At 42.7% G+C, this 23,356-nt stretch overlaps 1 protein-coding gene across 1 annotated transcript; it reads right to left on the bottom strand.

Annotated features, from left to right (window-relative positions):
- Positions 1-1,450: 1,450 nt before the first annotated feature.
- Positions 1,451-2,191, bottom strand: LOC139702481 (uncharacterized protein C12orf71 homolog). The gene has a single exon (XM_071603815.1). The coding sequence runs from the start codon at positions 2,189-2,191 to the stop codon at positions 1,451-1,453; it is 741 nt and encodes a 246-aa protein (XP_071459916.1).
- Between the last annotated feature and the right edge of the window lie 21,165 nt (positions 2,192-23,356).

Genomic DNA, 23,356 nt, shown 5'->3' with positions numbered 1-23,356 from the left:
CTGTAAGTCTGGGTAAAATGTCTTAAGTGCAGGAATAGCTCCATGAGAGTTGACTCCAAGTGGCTCCCCCCTTAGATATCACTTAAATGACTTGTGATGGGAAGATCCTCAGGAACATGGCCACCCCACCAGCCACAGTACTTATCAAGGGCTTGCTTTATGTCATTCATTCTAGAACAACCCTGTGAGTTCTGTAATGGAGCATTTCCCTCAAATTATGAATAAAGACAGCCAGGCTTAGTGTGGTTAAGTGACATGCCCAGCCTTCACCTCCCCACCCTCCATGTTGCCCCTTACGCCAGCCGACTTCCTAGAACCAGCCACCATGCCAGACATTTTATACTAATATGCAAGAACCACCTGGTCCCCAGGGTCATCAGAACAGCTTTCTGACTGTCTAACACTACTGACTGACATGGCCTTCCCAGTGACTCAGTACCCTCTGCCACTCACTCCAGACCCACAAGTTCCCCCCAAAACCATCCTGCTAAGTGGGAGTCACAGGGGTCCTGCAGCCTCTGACACTGCAGATAGGAGTTAATGATAACAGAGGTTAAAATGTGTGAAATAATAGAGAAAATAGGGGGAAATACCGTAAGAAGGGGCCTAGGGAGAGAGAAATGAAGGCCTTCTGTTTAGGAGGCAGGATACTCCCTGTGATGTCCTCAGAGTCAACCTCAGTCTTCTGGTCAACAAACCTACTTTCAAAATGGGCACAGATGTTATGATGGAAGAGGAGGAAGACATGGAAAATGAGGACTTTATAAGGAAAACACAAAACCATGCTAACTCTACAGCACGGGCTGGGGAATCAATTAAAATTCTGGGTGCATAGGGTTCTTCACTAGAGGGATTCTTGAGGTTGGAGCCTGTGGTCTCCAACCAAATGCTTTCTCTTTAGTGGCAGCAGAATGGCACCTTGCTGGCCCTCTCACCACGCTTTCTCCCTGGCAGGGAGGACACCACTCTCTTCCTGAGCCAGTGAAAGAAGCCATGGAAATTCATACAGGAAGTGCCTTCCTTGTCTGAAGGCAGGTCCCCCTCCTCTGACTGCAATGCTGAGACTGGAGAGCTCTTTGCAGTGCCAGGCTCCTGGCTTTCCAACTGCCAAGACAAAGAGGAGGAGTTAGAGACATTCAGGGTCAGCAGCAATGGGGCCAATATTACTCATTTATGGATTTCCAATTTACTTTTTTACCAAAATGAGCCAACTGTCAATGCAAAGTTTCAGGACTCACTCACATTAAAGCCACACACAGGCACACACACTGGTCTGTACAGTGCTTCTCTGCTTCTCTCTCTCTCTCTCTCTCTCTCTCTCTCTCTCTCTCTCTCTCTCTCTCTCTCAGTGCTCCCTGGCATTTCCCCAACACCTCTTCCCTGACCCCTTTCCTGGCTGTGGACCTTCTCCCATTGCTCATCTGCTCAGACACTGGGGTCCTCCTCTGCTTCACAGCAGGTACAAGGACTCCATGCTGTCCCACCTGGCACCCCCACTGGGCCTGTCCCTTCCTCTGCAGGGGGGCAGCTCTGTGCTCACCTCAACAATTCCATCCTCCTCAAGCCCAGGACACTGCTTGGTGTCTCCATTTTCTGCTCGTTGACACTTGGGCAAGTCCTTACAAGTCTCATGTTCTTCAAGACTGACCTGATCCATATGGGAAGAGACACTGCTCGATGGCTGGACATCCTCCTCCTCCCGAGGAGGATCAGTGAACAGAGAGTCGTCACCTTCGACCTTCTTCGACTTGTCTAGACCTAAGGCAACAATTTTCAACAAAAAAATCAGTTCCCAGACGCCCAAGCATCCTGTCTCCTCTTCCCAATTGTACATACTCTCGTCATCATCTTCGTCCCATTCAGCCCATTTCATTTGTGAGTAGTCGAAGAGGCTGCACACATCGCCATTCATGGGGTCATCCATGTCTTCTTCGCCAAGCTCCTCTGGCTTCTCCTGAATTTCATTTCTTCTCCCCATGGGTCCCGTTACACTGTTGGTTCCCCATGCCCCTTGGACAGGAGGGAGGGAGGAAGGACCCTCAGAGGTCAAGTCTTCACAGGCTACGACAGCCTCACAGTCAGGCCTGTCCTCTGAGGGGAAAGGGACTACAGAGAGGCTCTGGTTAGATTTGGATTGCAAAATACAGTGCTCCATGGTGGAGCAGCTGATGCCAGAGGATGAGTCGCCCATAGGGGCCAAGGGCTCAAAAACCCAGGCTCCTTGGACACTGGAAATTTCAAAAGAAAAACATTAATTCATGATAGGGGGAAGGGACTCATGTACTTTTCCAAATGATGCCCATTCCTTTATCCATTCCCAGCTATCCCACTCAGGCAGAAGTGCATCCTGTATTTGCACTCTCCAGTCAAGGGCCCAAGAGCAGTTCTTTCTCTTGGAAAACTCATTTTATTGAATAATGACCCTCTGCCCTGAGCATCTCCACCTGATACCTCTCATGCTTTGTCTTATCACTACAGTTGGAAGAACTGCCTGCCATAAAAGATAGTTGTATAAATTTGAAAGCTACAGGAAAGTCAAAGATGTAAAGAAATACCCATATCCCACCATCCAAGGGGAATGACAATCCTCAGGGAAAGAGTTTGGTGCATTCCTTTATAGTCTTATTTCCCTCTTATCTACATACATGTATGGATTGTACTCGTGTGCACATATGTGGATGTCACATCAAAGAAACTGAGATTATTAAATTTTGTGGTACACCCTACAGGAAACAAATATATGGCTATTCTGTGATCCTTCAGCACTTTCTCATTAACTCTCTTTGGTGATCACCTGTTAACAATCATCAACATAGGTGATCAATGAACCTTAGATAATTAAGACCATTAACAATGGTCTTATTAATGATATTAAACCCCCTTATCCACACATTTTTGTCTTCTTTACATAGTCCTATAGGTAGGATCATTGACTCAAATATTACAAATATTATAAAATTGTGATAATTGATATTAAATTAATTTCTAGAAAGAATACATCTAATTAAATGCCCATCCTGACATCATCTGATGGTATCTTTAGTCCAGCATTTCCCGTGATGCTTCAGCAAGTCATTGGGGAAGAGAAAACAAACATTGGCTTTCCCTTGAGATATCTCTCTCTCTCTCTCTCTCTCTATCTCTATCTCTATCTCTATCTCTATCTCTATCTCTATCTATCTCTCTGTCTATCTCTATTTCTATCTTCTGTTCTCGCACACACACATTCATGTACCTGTAGACTCTGTCAAAACTGGCTCTAGTGACTTCCTGCAGAAAAACGATGCTACCAACTCCTGAAGCAGACCCAGGCTACCTGAAGTCCTTCAGGTACTGAATCCAGTAACTGAGAAGTTCAAATGTCAGAATCCTTTGTTCTGACAACCTTGGCTGCCATGGTAACAGAGGAACACAGGAGAGTCACAAGTGTGGAAAGACAAATGGGGATAGAATACCAGAGGACACATCCCCTTGCTTTAGTCATTTGTTTCTTTCATTGTGACCAAAGTATATGACAAGAACAATTGACAGCCAGGAAAGTATTTTGTAACCTCACATTAGATCACTGGCTCCCTTGCTCTGGGTCCTTAGTGCACCAGCCCATCATGGGGGGAGGGCCCAGTGGAGGAAATGTATCAACAGATGGGGGTCAGAAAACTGAGACAGGAAAGGGCCACAGGAAGAACACCTCCAGGACCAACTCACTATGGCTCACCTCCTCCAAGCATGTCCTACCACCTACCATTTCTAACCACAAAGTTCATTCAAACTAGGATAAATTCATTAGGTTTCAGTTGTCAATAACTGCTCATCTGGGGTCTCCATCACAGCTTCACTTTACCTACAACTTCAAGCATTGGTCTCTCAGGGGCACCTACAGGGACTTTGATCCAGCAACATTTTGCCTGGCTTCCAGGTCTTTCTTTGAAATCTTGGTGGAAATTTCATGGCCCCTTATGTATTTGTCAAAAAAAGAGAGACATGGGTTTAAGAACACCTGAGGAAAACACACATGTGTGGCACACACACAGACACACACACACACACACATACACACACTTTACAGAATAGTAATCAAAGCTAAGAAATAGCTATTGGACCTAAAAGAACGTCAACTCATTGGGCTCTGTCAATTTCATAAGAGCTTTCCCAAATATTTGTCTCTATTTCCATTCAATAAGATAGTATTTACAGTATGCATAACTGTTCCATTTTTTACTATTGACTGGACTTAAATATCTAGTTTCTCTTCTTGAAATTTGTAGTAGTTCTCTCTTCCAGAGTTTTGATGGCATGATGCAGTGAATAGGCAGAGCTGGGGTTGGCGAGAAACACCTACTATTCAATAGATGCAGCCTGGAAAATGTCCCAGGCTGCCCCAGCTGCCATGAGTGACCATGGCCTCCCTGAGTATATGCAGGGTCTTGTGCTCATGTACACATGCCCCCTTTCTGTTAGCTCCTTTTAGGCTCAAAGAAGCCTATGAGCTAAGTCTCATTGGTTGCCTGCTTCACAGAAGAACATGTAACATGCGCAGTCAGGTAACTGGCTCACATTCCCAAGTCATAACCACAAGCACCAGGATTCAGAGGCAATCTGCCTTCAGAGCCCCCACCCCTTAATCTCCACACGCCCTCATCTCTAGGGACCTGAGCACCCACTTCCTCCTGGAAGACTGCGGGGAGAGCTGACCCAGTCCACAGGCAAACCCATAGGCTGTTCCTCTGCAGAAACTCCCCTGTGCAGAACGTGATGCTCCATGGGACAAGCAATAGGAATAGGCGTTCCATAGAGCTGGCCCTGAACAATGGGGTCCACATGTGGAGCAGGGGGGAAGGGAAGTCGTGAAATAAGTATTAAACTTCCTCTTTGACATAAGGAGATCTGAAATGCTCTGCTTTGGCTTTTGATGAAAACTTTAAGCCTGCCTTCCAGAGCACTGTGTCCTTGAAGAGAATTCACCTCGACCTCTCCTTCTGTGCAGGGGAAGTGGAGCTGTACATTGAGGTTCCAAAATACTTTCCTGAAATGGAGCTTTTTGACCAGAATATAAACCCTTGAGAAGGAAAGAAGGATTTCCACCCTAGACCACTGAAGTACAGAGTGATCCTGAAGCCAAGGGACCTTCAAAAGGAGACAACCAAGGGAAGGGAGAGGAGAGGGGAACAGGAAAGGAGGTAGAATGAGTCAGACATAAGGTTTTACATTCATATAGGAATACACCCCAGTGAAGCTCACATCATGTACAACCACTCGAATGAGACCCTAAGTTATCCTCCAGGTATGAATAATATGTCAAAATACACTCTCCTAACATGTGTATCTAAAAAGAGCAAATTAAAAAATAACAACAACAACAACAATAGTCCTTTTAACAACTGTTGCCTGGGCAGCCGGACAGCCTCATGCCAAACGATGAAGGTGAAGTGCTTCACACACGTGAGCAAGATTGAACTCTGTGACCCACAGACCAAATAAGGACAGCCCCAGGACACTCGGAAGGAAACATCAGAGTAAATCTTTGCAATCTCAGGTTACGGAAAGCCTTCTGAGATATAGCATCAGAATCACAAGCAAAACAACTAGGTAAATGAGATTTCATCAAAATTAAAACTTTTGCTGCAAAAACCAGCATCAGTAATATTTAAACTCAATAATAAAAAGACAACCCCATTGAAAATGGGCTAAGATTTAGAAGAGAAAATTCTGCAAAGAAGACACCCAAAGGGCCATCAAATCTATGAAACGATGGTCCACATCATTAGCCATCAAAGGCAAATCAAGGATGGAATGAGGGGGCTGGGGCTCTAGGTCAGTTGTGGAAGGTGTGGTTCGCCCATGTGAGGCACTGACTGGATTTGATCCGCAGCACCACATAAAAATAAATAAAAAAAGATATTGTGTCCATCTATAACTAAAAATAATTTTAAGAAAAGGATGTAATGAGATCCCACCTTATAACCACTAGGATTGCCTCATCAAATGGATAAATAATAGCAAGTATTAACCACCAGCCCTAACACTAGTTGCTAAATGAACTCTTATATTTTTATTTGTGCATTTTAGATATACATGACAGTACAGTGTATGCTGACATATTATATACCCATGGAATATACCTCAGGTTCTCATTCTTGTGGTTGTACATGATGTGACTTCACTGGGGGTGGAGTCTTATATATATATATATATATATATATATATATATATATATATATATATATATATAATTTTATTATTTTTTATTATTAGTTGTTCAAAACATTACAAATCTCTTGACATATCATATTTCATACATTTGATTCAAATGGATTATGAACTCCCATTTTTACCCCATATACATATTGCAGATTCACATCGGTTACACATCCACTTTTTTACATACTGCTCTACTAGTGTCTGTTGTATTCTGCTTCCTTTCCTATCTTCTACTATCCCCCCTCCCGTCCCTTCCCCTCCACTCCCATCTTCTCTCTCTATGGGGGTTGATTCTGATATGAACGTAGGAAACTTATGTCCGATTTGTTCCACCCACATTCCTGATCCCATCTCCGCTCCCTTCGCATGGTTGTCTCCTTTTAAAACTCCCTTCTCTTCAGGATCACTCTGCATTTTAGTGGTCTAGGATGGAAAACTTCTTTCCTTCTCAAGTGTTCATATTCTGATCAAAGTGCTCCACTTTATGGGTGATAATACAACACACAGCTCTACTTCAGCTGCACAGAAGGAGAGATACTGACGAATTCTCTTCAAACCCCAAGGATGTGTAGAACCCAAATCCTTGTTGCATGCCAGTGGGGACAGAGAATGGTGCACCCACATGCAAAGACATTGGCAGTCCCTCAGACAGCATGACCCAACTACGTCCCTCCTAAGCCTGCACTCTAGAGAATTGCAGAGTTATGTCTCCACAGAAACCTGGACATGAATGTTAAATGAGATGTTACTCATAATTTTCCCAAAGTGGAGTCAACCCAAATGTCCATCAGTAGAGGAGATCTACACAGTGAAACATTACTCAGTTATGAAAAGGAATGGAGTACTGATTCATGCCACAACATCTGTGAACCTGGAAAACAGGATCTCAGTGAAAGAAGCCAGTCACAAGACTCACATATCATCTGCTTCCTCTAATAACAAACATTCAGAATATGCAAATATAGAGAGAAAAAAGTGGATGAGGAGCTGTTGGGGAAATGCAGATCCCTTCCTAATCTGTCCAAAGGTTCTTTCTATGTTGATGAAAATATTCTAGAGTTACACAGGGGTGATGGTTTCAAAACCATGTGAATATATAAGAAACCACTTAACTGTAATGTATAGACCTTGGTATGTGAAGTGCATGTCAGTAATGCTGCTTAAGAGGGGAAAATAAAACCCAGCTCTTGGAAATAAAAAAACGACACAGAGAGAACCTAAAAAAATTGCACTTTTATTTATTTTTACAATTTCTCTCAAATGCATTTTTGTGTTACTCTCTGCTGACAAAGAAAACACACACACACACACACACACACACACACTTTTGTCCCCATTGGAAATGTGCAACTCAGCTAATGAATGTCCCAGACACTCATACCCTTTCCTGCCCCAGGAAGAAAACAATACTTACTATTTGTAGTTTAATATGTTTTTTTTTTAAATTTATTTATTTAGAAACTTTTCCTAAAGCATCATAGAAATAGCAATGACACACATCCCCCTTGGTGGCCATGCTGAGGAGTGCAGTAACTTCCAAGTGAAAACTGATCTTTACATCTCCTAACAGATTAGGGGACTTGGGGTCCTTCTTCACAATACCTCCAATGTTCCTCTCCTTCTAGGGCCTTAATCAGACTTGCTGGCCTTGCTCTTTTGGCATTAACTGCCTTCTCATGAAGCAAGATCATAACAAATCTTCAGGTATCAAAAATAAATACTAAGTTGTGGATCTATGCTTTAGATGTAAAGTCAGTACCCAGAGTGACATTAAGAGATGGGACACTTCCTGAAATCCATTTGACTCAATGAGACTTGGAACCTAAATACCTACAGGAAGTTTCTTGTTTATCAGTTAAGCTAATATAATGGTTAATTTTATGTGTCAACTCGATGGACTATAGGGTTTCCAGATACTTTTTGGTTAAGCATCATTCTGGGTGTGTCTGTGAGGATGTATCTGGATGAGATTAATATTTGCTCCACTAAGCCAGGTAGGGTGGTGCAAGCCTGGAATCCTAGTAGCTTGGGAGACTGAGGCAGGAGGATTGTGATTTCAAAGCCAGCCTTGGCATCTTAGCAAGGCCCTAAGCAACTCAGTGAGACGGTCTCTAAATAAAACAGGAAAAAGGCTGGAGGTGTTGCTCACTGGAGAAGTGCCTCTGGGTTCATCATCCAGTACCTAAACAAACAAACAAAGAAACAAAGAACATTGACCCAGTAAAGCAGACTAGCTGCCCCAGTGTGTGTGGGCCGCTTTCAAATTCATTCCAGGTCTGCATAAAACAAAAGACTGCTCTGCCCAACTGTCTTGGAGCTTAGACATCAGTCCTCCCTGCCTCTGGACTTGGACTGGACTTGTCCCATCAGCCCTCCTGCTTCTCCAGCCTTCAGACTCAGACTAGACCATTACCACTGGCACTCCTGGGTCTCCAGCTGGCAGATGGCAGGTCCTGGACTTCTCACCCACCATAAGTCCATGGGTCCACACCTTGGAAAATATTCTGTCTTTATGGGTACAACCTTCTATGTGTTTCATTTTTGTTATTATTTTTCTTTGTACAAGGAATTGAACCCAGCAGTGATTAACCTCTCAACCAAATCCTCAGACCTTTTTTAAAAAATATATATTTTATTTAGAGACAGTCGTCTTGCTGAGTTACTTAGGAGGGCCTTGCTAAGTAGCTGAGCTGGCCCTGCCTCAGCCTCCTGAGCCACTGTGATTACAGGCAGGCACCAAAACACACAGGCTACAATCTCCTACTCATTCTCTTTTTCTAGAGATTCCAGATCACATACTAGATTCCTCCTTCCCTCCCTCCCTCCCTCCCTCCCTTCCTTCCTTATTTCCTTCCTTCTTTCCATCCTTCTTTCCTTCCTTCTTACCTTTCTGTCTTTCTTCCTTCCTTTCCAGTGCCAGGGATCAAACCCTGAGCCTTGTACACACTTAACAGCTCTACCACTGAATGACGCTCACAACCCTTTTTATTATTTTATTTTGTGACAGGGTCTTTACACATTGCCCAGGATGACCTTGAATGTATGATCCTTCTTCTTCAGTCACCAGAGTAGCTGGGGTGACAGGATGCACCACTTCACCTGGCTTCCATTTTTTAAATTATGATGTAATTTAAAAGTATAAAAAGAGGCATTCTGAACCTGTGATAGGACACACGGAACCCTCAACAAAGCCTCTGTGGATTCTTGCCCACATGCATCACCTTACTACAGTTATGATAAAGTGATAGACAACTCCAGCTGTGGGACATGTGAGAAAATATCTGATCATTGTCAGGTCATGAAAGGTAAAGGAAGAATGAGGACCTGTCACACACTGCAGCCGAGTCATGGGTATGTACATTTAAATACAACTTGTGTTTCTAAAGATCTCATAGAGTAGGAAAAGGACCTTAGTGGAAGAACTGGGGCAGCTCCAGGGCTGTCTCTGTGCTAGTCAATGGTATTGCACCAAAGTTCCCACCATGGTCTGCTCACTGTGGTACCCGTGTAAGATGTCACCCTTGGAGCAGTGGGCTGAGGGACATAGGGATGCCCTTCAGTATGCTTGCACCTTCTCTGGAAGTGCACACTGAGGCCAAGATGAAAAGGTCAAAGACAAATACATTAAAGTAGGAAAACTTATTAAGAAAACAACCAACTATTTGTTACAACGAAGTTTGTCAGGCCTTGACAGTTTGCCATATTCGATTAATTACTTACTAGTAAAAATATATGATAGCTGGGCTGAGGGTGCACGCCTGTATTCCTAGGAGCTCCAGAGGTTGAGGCAGGAGGATCACAAGTTCAAAGACAGCCTCAGCAAAAGCAAGGCGCTAATCAACTCAATGAGAATCTGCGTCTAAATAAAACACAAAATAGGGCAGGGGATGTGGCTTAGTGGTCAAAGGTCCCTGAGTTCTATTCCTGAATCCCCTCCCCCAAAAAGAATATATTATAGATAAGACTTAGGTCCCTCATCTCCCCCTCGGCTGTTCTGTTTGCTCCCACTTCCCTCATGAACAATATTCTCATCTTGATGTTTACTTTGTGCATGTTTTAATGCTATTTCATATTAATATATTGCTTTATTTGGGGGATAAAACATATGGAGGTAGAATATACTCAAAACATCTGAGTTGTATGCATAAGAGCAGTTAAACTAGTATACTTTATATGTATTTTACCAATTAAAAAACAGGGGGAAATACCATGTAAATGGACATTCTGTGATACTTTATGAAAACTTCCACATTCAACTGTCTCTTTGTATCACTGCTACAGACTACTCTCACCCACAGACCTTTATGTTCGCATGTTTCCTGGCTTTAACTCCTCAACAAATAGCCCCTTGACCCCAAAGATCCAGACACCTTTTTTGGTATGTTAAGCTAGTGAGTTTTCCATGTGCCCAATGTCTGTGGAAGGGAGGAGGGAGATAAGGAGGTTGAAACAGAAGAAAGGAAGACTCTAAGACTAAATCTCATAGGCTTCTCAAAATATGAACTGCTGCAGTCTGGCTGGGCACAATTCAGGAGCCACTTGTCAAAAGAAACGAACTTCATTTTTAGAACCACACAAACCAAACCACACAGCTCCTCAGGAAAAACCTTCAGAGCCCAACTGCCACCACCGCCTTCCCACAAGCCTCTCCACCTCCCCCTCTCCTCCTGCTCTTGAGGCCGATTGGCTGGGCCCTCTGGGCGGAGCCAAAAAAAGTCGCCCAATGAGCAGCTCCATGGTCTGAAAGGGCGGGAAAACAGCCCAATGAGCATCACAGAAGAGGAGCCAATCAGTTGGCAGCTAGAAATTTGCTGGGGCCGCTGTGAGCCAATCATCAGCTGGCAGCTGGAAGTTTGCTGGCAACTAGAAGTTTGCTGGGGCCCCTTCGGCTGTGGCTCTCAACAGTGAACAATGAAAGTCACACAGGGTGGTAGTTAAAGGAGGAGAAACGCCTTTGAGAGAAACTATGGATGAGTGAGGAGGATGATAATAGTCCTGGGAGGTGAATTGGCAACATAGGAACTATCAACAAGAAGTATGGATAAGCCCAGCCATCCCCAAAGAAGTTGAGCTGGAGGAATAATTTTAATGACACTTGCAAAGGAATTTCAGAGAGTACAGTATACTGGCTTGAGAGGACTTCTTAAATCAAGAGCTGGAGAGCACTTTAAGATTTGGTAAAATAGCTTCAGTGCTGGAAATAGCTCCATGAGAGTTGACTCCAAGTGGCTCTCTTAGATATACCTTTAATGAAGTGTGTTGGGAAGATCCTCAGGAACATGGCCACCACCAGAAGCCACAGTACTTATCAGGACTTGCTTTATCTCATTTATTCTGGAACAACCCTGTGAGGTCTGTAAGAACATCTGCCTCAACTTATGAATGAAGACACCAGGCTTAGTGTGGTTAAGTGGCATGCCCAGCCCCCACCTTCCCCCCCTCCATGTTGCCCCTTATGCCAATAGATTTGCTAGAACCAGCCACCATGCCAGGACGTTTTAGAATAACATGCTAGAAACACCTGGTCCCCAGGGTCATCAGAACAGCTTTCTGACTGTCTAACACTACTGACTGACATGGCCTTCCCAGTGACTCACTGCCCTCTGCCACTCACTCCAGACCCAGAAGTTCCCCCCAAACCATCCTGCCACGTGGGAGTCACAGGGGTCCTTCTGCCTCTGACACTGCAGATAGGAGTTAATGATAAAAGATGTTGAAATACATTAAATAAGAAATAAATAGGGGAAATACAGTAAGAAGGGGCCTAGGGAGAGAGAAATGAAGGACTTCTGTTTAGAAGGCAGAATACTCCCTGTGGTGTCCTCAGGGTCAACCTCAATCTTCTGGTCATCATACCTACTTTCAACCTGGCCCAGAAGTTATGATGGAAGAGGAGGAAGACATGGAAAAAAAGAACATTTATTAGGAAAACACAAAACCATGCTAACTCTACAGCACGGGCTGGGGAATCAATTAAAATTCTGGGTGCATAGGGTTCTTCACTAGAGGGATTCTTGAGGTTGGAGCCTGTGGCCTCCAACCAAATGTCTTCTCTTTAGCGCCAGCAGGATGAGACCCTCTTGGCCTTCTCACGGCGCTTTCTCCCTGGCAGGGAGGACACCACTCTCTTCCTGAGCCAGTGAAAGAAGCGCCGGAAATTCATACAGGAAGTGCCTTCCTTGTCTGAAGGCAGGTCCCCCTCCTCTGACTGCAATGCTGAGACTGGAGAGCTCTTTGCAGTGCCAGGCTCCTGGCTTTCCATCTGCCAAGACAAAGAGGAGGAGTTAGAGACATTCAGGGTCAGCAGCAATGGGGCCAATATTACTCATTTATGGATTTCCAATTTATGTTTTTACTAAAATGTGCCAACTGTCAATGCAAAGTTTCAGGACTCACTCACATTAAAGCCACACAGAGGCACACACACTGGTCTGTACAGTGCTTCTCTCTGTCCTCCTCTCTCTCTCTCTCTCTCTCTCTCTCTCTCTCAGTGCTCCCTGGCATTTCCCCAACACCTCTTCCCTGACCCCTTTCCTGGCTGAGGACCTTCTCCCATTGCTCATCTGCTCAGACACTGGGGTCCTCCTCTGCTTCACAGCAGGTACAAGGACTCCATGCTGTCCCACCTGGCACCCCCACTGGGCCTGTCCCTTCCTCTGCAGGGGGGCAGCTCTGTGCTCACCTCAACAATTTCATCCTCCTCAAGCCCAGGACACTGCTTGGTGTCTCCATTTTCTGCTCGTTGACACTTGGGCAAGTCCTTACAAGCCTCGAGTTCTTCAGGACTGACCTGATCCATATGGGAATAGACACTGCTGGATGGCTGGACATCCTCCTCCTTTTGAGGAGGATCAGTGAACAGAGAGTCGTCACCTTTGATCTTCTTGGACTTGCCTACACCTCCCGAAACAATTTTCACTAAAAAAAGAAGTTCCCAGACGCCCCGGCATCTTGACTCCTCATCCGAATCGTACATACTCTCGTCATCATCTTCCTCCCATTCAGCCCATTTCATTTTTGAGTAGTCGAAGGGGCTACACACCTCGCCATTTATGGGCTCATCCATGTTTTCTTCGCCAAGCTTCTCTGGCTTCTCCTGAATTTCATTTCTTCTCCCCATGGGTCCCCTTACATCATTGGTTCCCCATGCCCCTTGGACAGGAGGGAGGGAGGAAGGACCCTCAGAGGTCAAGTCTTCACAGGCTACGACAGCCTCACAGTCAGGCCTGTCCTCTGAGGGGAAAGGGACTACAGAGAGGCTCTGGTTGGATTTGGATTGGGAAATACAGTGCTCCATGTCAGGGCCGCTGCTGCCAGACGATGAGTCGCCCATAGGGGCCAAGGGCACAAAAGCCCAGGCTCCTTGGACACTGGAAATTTCAACAGAAAAGCATTAATTCATGATAGGTGGAAGGGACTGATGTACTTTTCCAAATGATGCCCATTCCTTTATCCATTCCCAGCTATCCCGCTCAGGCAGAAGTGCATCCTGTATTTGCACTCTCCAGTCAAGGGCCCAAGAGCAGTTCTTTCTCTTGGAAAACTCATTTTGTTGAATAATGACCCTCTGCCCTGAGCATCTCCACCTGATACCTCTCATGCTTTGTCTTATCACTACAGTTGGAAGAACTGCCTGCCATAAAAGATAGTTGTATAAATTTGAAAGCTACAGGAAAGTCAAAGATGTAAAGAAATACCCATATCCCACCATCCAAGGGGAATGACAATCCTCAGGGAAAGAGTTTGGTGCATTCCTTTATAGTCTTATTTCCCTCTTATCTACATACATGTATGGATTGTACTCGTGTGCACATATGTGGATGTCACATCAAAGAAACTGAGATTATTAAATTTTGTGGTACACCCTACAGGAAACAAATATATGGCTATTCTGTGATCCTTCAGCACTTTCTCATTAACTCTCTTTGGTGATCACCTGTTAACAATCATCAACATAGGTGATCAATGAACCTTAGATAATTAAGACCATTAACAATGGTCTTATTAATGATATTAAACCCCCTTATCCACACATTTTTGTCTTCTTTACATAGTCCTATAGGTAGGATCATTGACTCAAATATTACAAATATTATAAAATTGTGATAATTGATATTAAATTAATTTCTAGAAAGAATACATCTAATTAAATGCCCATCCTGACATCATCTGATGGTATCTTTAGTCCAGCATTTCCCGTGATGCTTCAGCAAGTCATTGGGGAAGAGAAAACAAACATTGGCTTTCCCTTGAGATCTCTCTCTCTCTCTCTCTCTCTCTCTCTCTCTCTCTCTCTCTCTCTGTCTATCTCTATTTCTATCTTCTGTTCTCGCACACACACATTCATGTACCTGTAGACTCTGTCAAAACTGGCTCTAGTGACTTCCTGCAGAAAAACGATGCTACCAACTCCTGAAGCAGACCCAGGCTACCTGAAGTCCTTCAGGTACTGAATCCAGTAACTGAGAAGTTCAAATGTCAGAATCCTTTGTTCTGACAACCTTGGCTGCCATGGTAACAGAGGAACACAGGAGAGTCACAAGTGTGGAAAGACAAATGGGGATAGAATACCACAGGACACATCCCCTTGCTTTAGTCATTTGTTTCTTTCATTGTGACCAAAGTATATGACAAGAACAATTGACAGCCAGGAAAGTATTTTGTAACCTCACATTAGATCACTGGCTCCCTTGCTCTGGGTCCTTAGTGCACCAGCCCATCATGGGGGGAGGGCCCAGTGGAGGAAATGTATCAACAGATGGGGGTCAGAAAACTGAGACAGGAAAGGGCCACAGGAAGAACACCTCCAGGACCAACTCACTATGGCTCACCTCCTCCAAGCATGTCCTACCACCTACCATTTCTAACCACAAAGTTCATTCAAACTAGGATAAATTCATTAGGTTTCAGTTGTCAATAACTGCTCATCTGGGGTCTCCATCACAGCTTCACTTTACCTACAACTTCAAGCATTGGTCTCTCAGGGGCACCTACAGGGACTTTGATCCAGCAACATTTTGCCTGGCTTCCAAGTCTTTCTTTGAAATCTTGGTGGAAATTTCATGGCCCCTTATGTATTTGTCAAAAAAAGAGAGACATGGGTTTAAGAACACCTGAGGAAAACACACATGTGTGGCACACACACAGACACACACACACACACATACACACACTTTACAGAATAGTAATCAAAGCTAAGAAGTAGCTATTGGACCTAAAAGAACGTCAACTCATTGGGCTCTGTCAATTTCATAAGAGCTTTCCCAAATATTTGTCTCTATTTCCATTCAATAAGATAGTATTTACAGTATGCATAACTGTTCCATTTTTTACTATTGACTGGACTTAAATATCTAGTTTCTCTTCTTGAAGTTTGTAGTAGTTCTCTCTTCCAGAGTTTTGATGGCATGATGCAGTGAATAGGCAGAGCTGGGGTTGGCGAGAAACACCTACTATTCAATAGATGCAGCCTGGAAAATGTCCCAGGCTGCCCCAGCTGCCATGAGTGACCATGGCCTCCCTGAGTATATGCAGGGTCTTGTGCTCATGTACACATGCCCCCTTTCTGTTAGCTCCTTTTAGGCTCAAAGAAGCCTATGAGCTAAGTCTCATTGGTTGCCTGCTTCACAGAAGAACATGTAACATGCGCAGTCAGGTAACTGGCTCACATTCCCAAGTCATAACCACAAGCACCAGGATTCAGAGGCAATCTGCCTTCAGAGCCCCCACCCCTTAATCTCCACACGCCCTCATCTCTAGGGACCTGAGCACCCACTTCCTCCTGGAAGACTGCGGGGAGAGCTGACCCAGTCCACAGGCAAACCCATAGGCTGTTCCTCTGCAGAAACTCCGCTGTGCAGAACGTGATGCTCCATGGGACAAGCAATAGGAATAGGCGTTCCATAGAGCTGGCCCTGAACAATGTGGAGCAGGGGGGAAGGGAAGTCGTGAAATAAGTATTAAACTTCCTCTTTGACATAAGGAGATCTGAAATGCTCTGCTTTGGCTTTTGATGAAAACTTTAAGCCTGCCTTCCAGAGCACTGTGTCCTTGAAGAGAATTCACCTCGACCTCTCCTTCTGTGCAGGGGAAGTGGAGCTGTACATTGAGGTTCCAAAATACTTTCCTGAAATGGAGCTTTTTCACCAGAATATAAACCCTTGAGAAGGAAAGAAGGATTTCCACCCTAGACCACTGAAGTACAGAGTGATCCTGAAGCCAAGGGACCTTCAAAAGGAGACAACCAAGGGAAGGGAGAGGAGAGGGGAACAGGAAAGGAGGTAGAATGAGTCAGACATAAGGTTTTACATTCATATAGGAATACACCCCAGTGAAGCTCACATCATGTACAACCACTCGAATGAGACCCTAAGTTATCCTCCAGGTATGAATAATATGTCAAAATACACTCTCCTAACATGTGTATCTAAAAAGAGCAAATTAAAAAATAACAACAACAACAACAATAGTCCTTTTAACAACTGTTGCCTGGGCAGCCGGACAGCCTCATGCCAAACGATGAAGGTGAAGTGCTTCACACACGTGAGCAAGATTGAACTCTGTGACCCACAGACCAAATAAGGACAGCCCCAGGACACTCGGAAGGAAACATCAGAGTAAATCTTTGCAATCTCAGGTTACGGAAAGCCTTCTGAGATATAGCATCAGAATCACAAGCAAAACAACTAGGTAAATGAGATTTCATCAAAATTAAAACTTTTGCTGCAAAAACCAGCATCAGTAATATTTAAACTCAATAATAAAAAGACAACCCCATTGAAAATGGGCTAAGATTTAGAAGAGAAAATTCTGCAAAGAAGACACCCAAAGGGCCATCAAATCTATGAAACGATGGTCCACATCATTAGCCATCAAAGGCAAATCAAGGATGGAATGAGGGGGCTGGGGCTCTAGGTCAGTTGTGGAAGGTGTGGTTCGCCCATGTGAGGCACTGACTGGATTTGATCCGCAGCACCACATAAAAATAAATAAAAAAAGATATTGTGTCCATCTATAACTAAAAATAATTTTAAGAAAAGGATGTAATGAGATCCCACCTTATAACCACTAGGATTGCCTCATCAAATGGATAAATAATAGCAAGTATTAACCACCAGCCCTAACACTAGTTGCTAAATGAACTCTTATATTTTTATTTGTGCATTTTAGATATACATGACAGTACAGTGTATGCTGACATATTATATACCCATGGAATATACCTCAGGTTCTCATTCTTGTGGTTGTACATGATGTGACTTCACTGGGGGTGGATTCTTTATATATATATATATATATATATATATATATATATATATATATATATAATTTTATTATTTTTTATTATTAGTTGTTCAAAACATTACAAATCTCTTGACATATCATATTTCATACATTTGATTCAAATGGATTATGAACTCCCATTTTTACCCCGTATACATATTGCAGATTCACATCGGTTACACATCCACTTTTTTACATACTGCTCTACTAGTGTCTGTTGTATTCTGCTTCCTTTCCTATCTTCTACTATCCCCCCTCCCGTCCCTTCCCCTCCACTCCCATCTTCTCTCTCTATGGGGGTTGATTCTGATATGAACATAGGAAACTTATGTCCGATTTGTTCCACCCACATTCCTGATCAAAAGCCCCGGCTCCCTGGGCTCTGGAAATTTCAAAAGAAAAACATTACTTCATGATGGGGGAAGGGACTCATGTACTTTTCCAAATGATGCCCATTCCTTTATCCATTCCCATCTATCCCACTCAGGCAGAAGTGCATCCTGTATTTGCACTCTCCAGTCTAGGGCACAAGAGGCAGTTCTTTCTCTTGGAAAACTCATTTTTATTGAATAATGACCCTCTGTCCTGAGCATCTCCACCTGATACCTCTCATGCTTTGTCTTATCACTACAGTTGGAAGAACTGCCAGCCATAAAAGATAGTTGTATAAATTTGAAAGCTACAGGAAAGTCAAAGATGTAAAGAAATACCCATATCCCACCATCCAAGGGGAATGACAATCCTCAGGGAAAGAGTTTGGTGCATTCCTTTACAGTCTTATTTCCCTCTTATCTACATACATTTATGGATTGTAAATATGTGCACATATGTGGATGTCACATCAAAGAAATTGAGATTATTAAATTTTGTGGCACAACCTACAGGAAACACATTATATTATAAAATTATGATAATTGATATTAAATTAATTTCTAGAAAGAATACATCTAATTAAATGCCCATCCTGACATCATCTGATGGTATCTTTAGTCCAGCATTTCCCGTGATGCTTCAGCAAGTCATTGGGGAAGAGAAAACAAACATTGGCTTTCCCTTGAGATCTCTCTCTCTCTCTCTCTCTCTCTCTCTCTCTCTCTCTCTCTCTCTCTCTGTCTATCTCTATTTCTATCTTCTGTTCTCGCACACACACATTCATGTACCTGTAGACTCTGTCAAAACTGGCTCTAGTGACTTCCTGCAGAAAAACGATGCTACCAACTCCTGAAGCAGACCCAGGCTACCTGAAGTCCTTCAGGTACTGAATCCAGTAACTGAGAAGTTCAAATGTCAGAATCCTTTGTTCTGACAACCTTGGCTGCCATGGTAACAGAGGAACACAGGAGAGTCACAAGTGTGGAAAGACAAATGGGGATAGAATACCACAGGACACATCCCCTTGCTTTAGTCATTTGTTTCTTTCATTGTGACCAAAGTATATGACAAGAACAATTGACAGCCAGGAAAGTATTTTGTAACCTCACATTAGATCACTGGCTCCCTTGCTCTGGGTCCTTAGTGCACCAGCCCATCATGGGGGGAGGGCCCAGTGGAGGAAATGTATCAACAGATGGGGGTCAGAAAACTGAGACAGGAAAGGGCCACAGGAAGAACACCTCCAGGACCAACTCACTATGGCTCACCTCCTCCAAGCATGTCCTACCACCTACCATTTCTAACCACAAAGTTCATTCAAACTAGGATAAATTCATTAGGTTTCAGTTGTCAATAACTGCTCATCTGGGGTCTCCATCACAGCTTCACTTTACCGACAACTTCATGCATTGGTCTCTCAGGGGCGCCTACAGGGACTTTGATCCAGCAACATTTTGCCTGGCTTCCAGGTCTTTCTTTGAAATCTTGGTGGAAATTTCATGGCCCCTTATGTATTTGTTGAAAAAAAAAAGAGAGAGAGAGACCTGGGTTTAAGAACACCTGAGGAAAATACACATGTGTGGCACACACACACACACACACACACACTTTACGGAATAGTAATCAAAGCTAAGAAATAGCTATTGGACCTAAAAGAACGTCAACTCATTGGGCTCTGTCAATTTCATAAGAGCTTTCCCAAATATTTGTCTCTATTTCCATTCAATAAGATAGTATTTACAGTGTGCCATATCTGTCTTCCATTTTTTACTATTGACTGGACTTAAATATCTAGTTTCTCTTCTTGAAGTTTGTAGTAGTTCTCTCTTCCAGAGTTTTGATGGCATGATGCAGTGAATAGGCAGAGCTGGGGTTGGCGAGAAACACCTACTATTCAATAGATGCAGCCTGGAAAATGTCCCAGGCTGCCCCAGCTGCCATGAGTGACCATGGCCTCCCTGAGTATATGCAGGGTCTTGTGCTCATGTACACATGCCCCCTTTCTGGGTGTTAGCTCCTTTTAGGCTCAAAGAAGCCTATGAGCTAAGTCTCATTGGTTGCCTGCTTCACAGAAGAACATGTAACATGCACAGTCAGGTAACTGGCTCACATTCCCAAGTCATAACCCCAGGAGCCTGGATTCCGAGGCAATCTGCCTTCAGAGCCCCAACCCCTTAATCTCCACATGCCCTCATCTCTAGGGACCTGAGCACCCACTTCCTCCTGGAAGACTGTGGGAGAGCTGACCCAGTCCACAGGCGAACCCATACGCTGTTCCTTGGAAAAATTTCCCCCTTGGGGGAACTTCATGCTCCATGGGACAAGCAAGAGAAGTAGGTGGTCCATGGGGCTGGCCTTGAAAAATGGGTTCCACATTAGGAGCTGGGGGAAAGGAAGTTTTAAAGTAAGTATTTTGCTTCCTCTTGATCATCATGATATATGAAAACCTCTTCTTTGGCTTCTCATGAAACTTTTGAACCTGCCTTTCAGAACCCTGTGGCCTTGAAGAGACTTCATCAGTGTCTCTCCTTCTATGTAGTTGGAGTGGACCTCTTACCTGCTTAAACCCTACTTGTGTTTGAATTTCCCCCCTACATTCCTCCAGTGCCCTTCACTGTACCCCTGAAGAACTGTGTCACTTAATTCTTCTGTATGGTCTCTTTGCACCTGGATTTAGCCCTGTCATCATGCTGCTTGCATCTCACAACATGGTGTTCTCCTTAAGAGCAGGAAGGATATTATATGCCTTTCACACACTGGGTATCTCACAAAGATCCAAGACGTAAGAAACATTTTATTAATCAATTGGCTAAATTGATAATGGAGTGTGATGGTTAATTTTATATGTCAGCTAGGTCATAGGACACCCAAGTAACTGGTAAATCATTATTTCTGGGTCTATTAGAGTGTCTCTGAAAGAAATTAATATTTGAGTCAGTAGACTGAATGAAGAAGATCTGCCAATTCAATTCAAACCACTGTGGGCCTGGATACAACAAATTGGCTGGGGAAGAGCAAATCCATTCAGATTTACATCTTTCTTGCTATTGGACATCAGAGCTCTAGATTCTTGGGCCTTCAGACTCTGGAACTTAAACTAGCAACTCCCCAATCACAGCTCAGTTCTTTGGCCTTGGACTAAGAGTTTTAGTATTGGTTTCCCTTGTTCTCAGGCCTTCAAACTCAGATTAAATTACTCCACTGGCTTTCATGGTCCTTCAGCTTGTAAATGACGTGTGTGTGTGTGTGTGTGTGTGTGTGTGTGTGTGTGTGTGTGTTTGTTGTTATTTGTCTTAAAAATTTGGAATAATACTAAGAGTAAGAAAATGAATATATGAAATACTGACTTAATCAGTGAGTGCAAATGTTCATAGAAAGTCAACCTAGGTCTTCACAGACCAAAGGTAAGGTAGATCATTTTGATTGTAAAACCATCTATCCGCAGAGGTTTTCTATCTTTTAATAGAAATTACTTAGTATCCTCAAATAGTCAATCTATTATTTACTTATTCTTGCTTGACAAGGCTCCCTTAAATGTTTCCAAGGAAAATGATGTTCAAAACATTTCCCAGACAACTGATGAAGTTGTAACATAGTACATAAAATTTTATGATAAAGTTATTGGTTAACATGTTTCTAATATTTGATAACTCTTTTGCAAATAAAGGAGATTAAAGATTATTTTAGACTTTCTAGAAATAGTTTCTGTTTAAAAAAAAGACAGATACAATGTATTTTTTCTTTCAAAAACACTGAAAGTGTGTAATGGTCTTCATTCTTTGTAGGATATCCTTATTAATACAAAGTTTCCATGGCTATTTATAATGTATTTCTTTGATAAAAGGAAAATCTGATATGACTCTTTTTTGAAAGCAGTAGTTAGTACAATTTTTTAAATATTTCCATTACAAAAAAAAAAAGAGTCCATATTGCTAATGCCTATAGATGGGCTTTGATCTATGTTTGACTCAGTAGTAAGGTAACTAACGTTCTGGCTGCTTTTGTTGATTTTCTGGAAATGATAATTCTCCTACCACCCTCAGTGTGATCTCTCTGGGCTTGCTATAATATAGACACCAGCCTGATCTGCAGAACTAAAAAATTAATACTGACAACATTGTCATTATAGATGATGGTGAGATAATGGTGTGAATTTTTGAACCCAGCTCTAAGGAATGAACATCAAAGGTTTATGTGGGTTAGTTAGTCTCAACAAAAAGAAACAGGCCCTACTGACCCCATCCAACTTGTTCCCCTTTCCTTAACTGAATCATATGTTCATAAGAACACTACCAAGGGAACTAAGAGAAGCAAGCCTGCTATGGGTTAAGCATGGCGTGCTCCCACCAAGATTCATGTGGAGGCTTAATTCCTCAATGTGCCAATGTCAGAGACTTTAAAAGATAATTAGGTCATGAAGGATCCATGTTCCTGAATGGATTAATGCTGTCTTTAAGGAGTTGTGGCTCTCCTGGGATGTGATCAGTATCCCCAAGAGTTGGTTGATAAATGCTAGCCTACTATCTCCCCTGAATATCTCTTCTTCACTAGCCTGTTCATGGTATTCCACCATGTGATACTATCCTAAATGTTGTGACACAGCTTGGTACCATGCTGTTTGGACTTTCTAGCCACAGAATCATTAGCTGAATAAAACTCTTTTCTTTGTTTATAACCCAACATCCGGTATTCTATTATAGCAACAACAACAAAAAAAATGGACTAAAGCAACACGAACCAGGCAAATTTCTTCCAGTAATTTCTTCTTAGTAATAATGAAAATAGTCATAAACATTCTAGTAAAGTTTAATATCAGTGAGGAAAAACTATTCAGCAATGACTCGTTCTCATTAGACATTGTTAAATAGACAATAAGTTATCCTAAAATGAGTTGAATCAAAAATTTAGTTATTATTCTCATTGTACTTAAGGTACTTAATTTATCTTTAAGAGCAGTTTAATCTATATCCTATTAATTGTAATATATAATTTTTCGAGTTTTATTGAATTTTGTGCCTGTTCTAATAATTCATATCTAATAATTCATAACAAGTTTGGAGACTTATTGAAATATTTGTAGCCACTAATGATGACTATGTGTAAATGTTTCATGACATGAAGTCTCTTTCAAGAATTAGTTTTCTTGCCAGATACAGTGATGCACATCTGTAATTCCAGTGCCTTGGGAGGCTGAGGCAGGAGGATCATAAGTTCAAAGCCAGCCTCAGCAAGTTAGTGAGGCCCTAAGCAACTTAGCAAGATCTTGTCTCAAACTAAAAAATGAAAATAAATAAATAAATAAAAATTAAAAAAAAGAAAGGCTGGGGAATGTAACTCATTGGCTAAGCCCCTGGGTTTAATCCCTGTTTAAAAAACAAAAATCACTTTTCTTTTTTACATCGCTTCTTGACCACAGTAACAATGATTACGTTTTACCTTTACTTACTTTTTCTTTTTTAGCTTTCCTAAGACATCACCATTTATTTTATGGAATATTTTTTCT

This window comes from Marmota flaviventris, chromosome 17 (assembly GCF_047511675.1).
Source record: "Marmota flaviventris isolate mMarFla1 chromosome 17, mMarFla1.hap1, whole genome shotgun sequence".
Taxonomy (NCBI): domain Eukaryota; kingdom Metazoa; phylum Chordata; class Mammalia; order Rodentia; family Sciuridae; genus Marmota; species Marmota flaviventris.
This window is presented reverse-complemented; position numbering and strand designations above follow the sequence as displayed.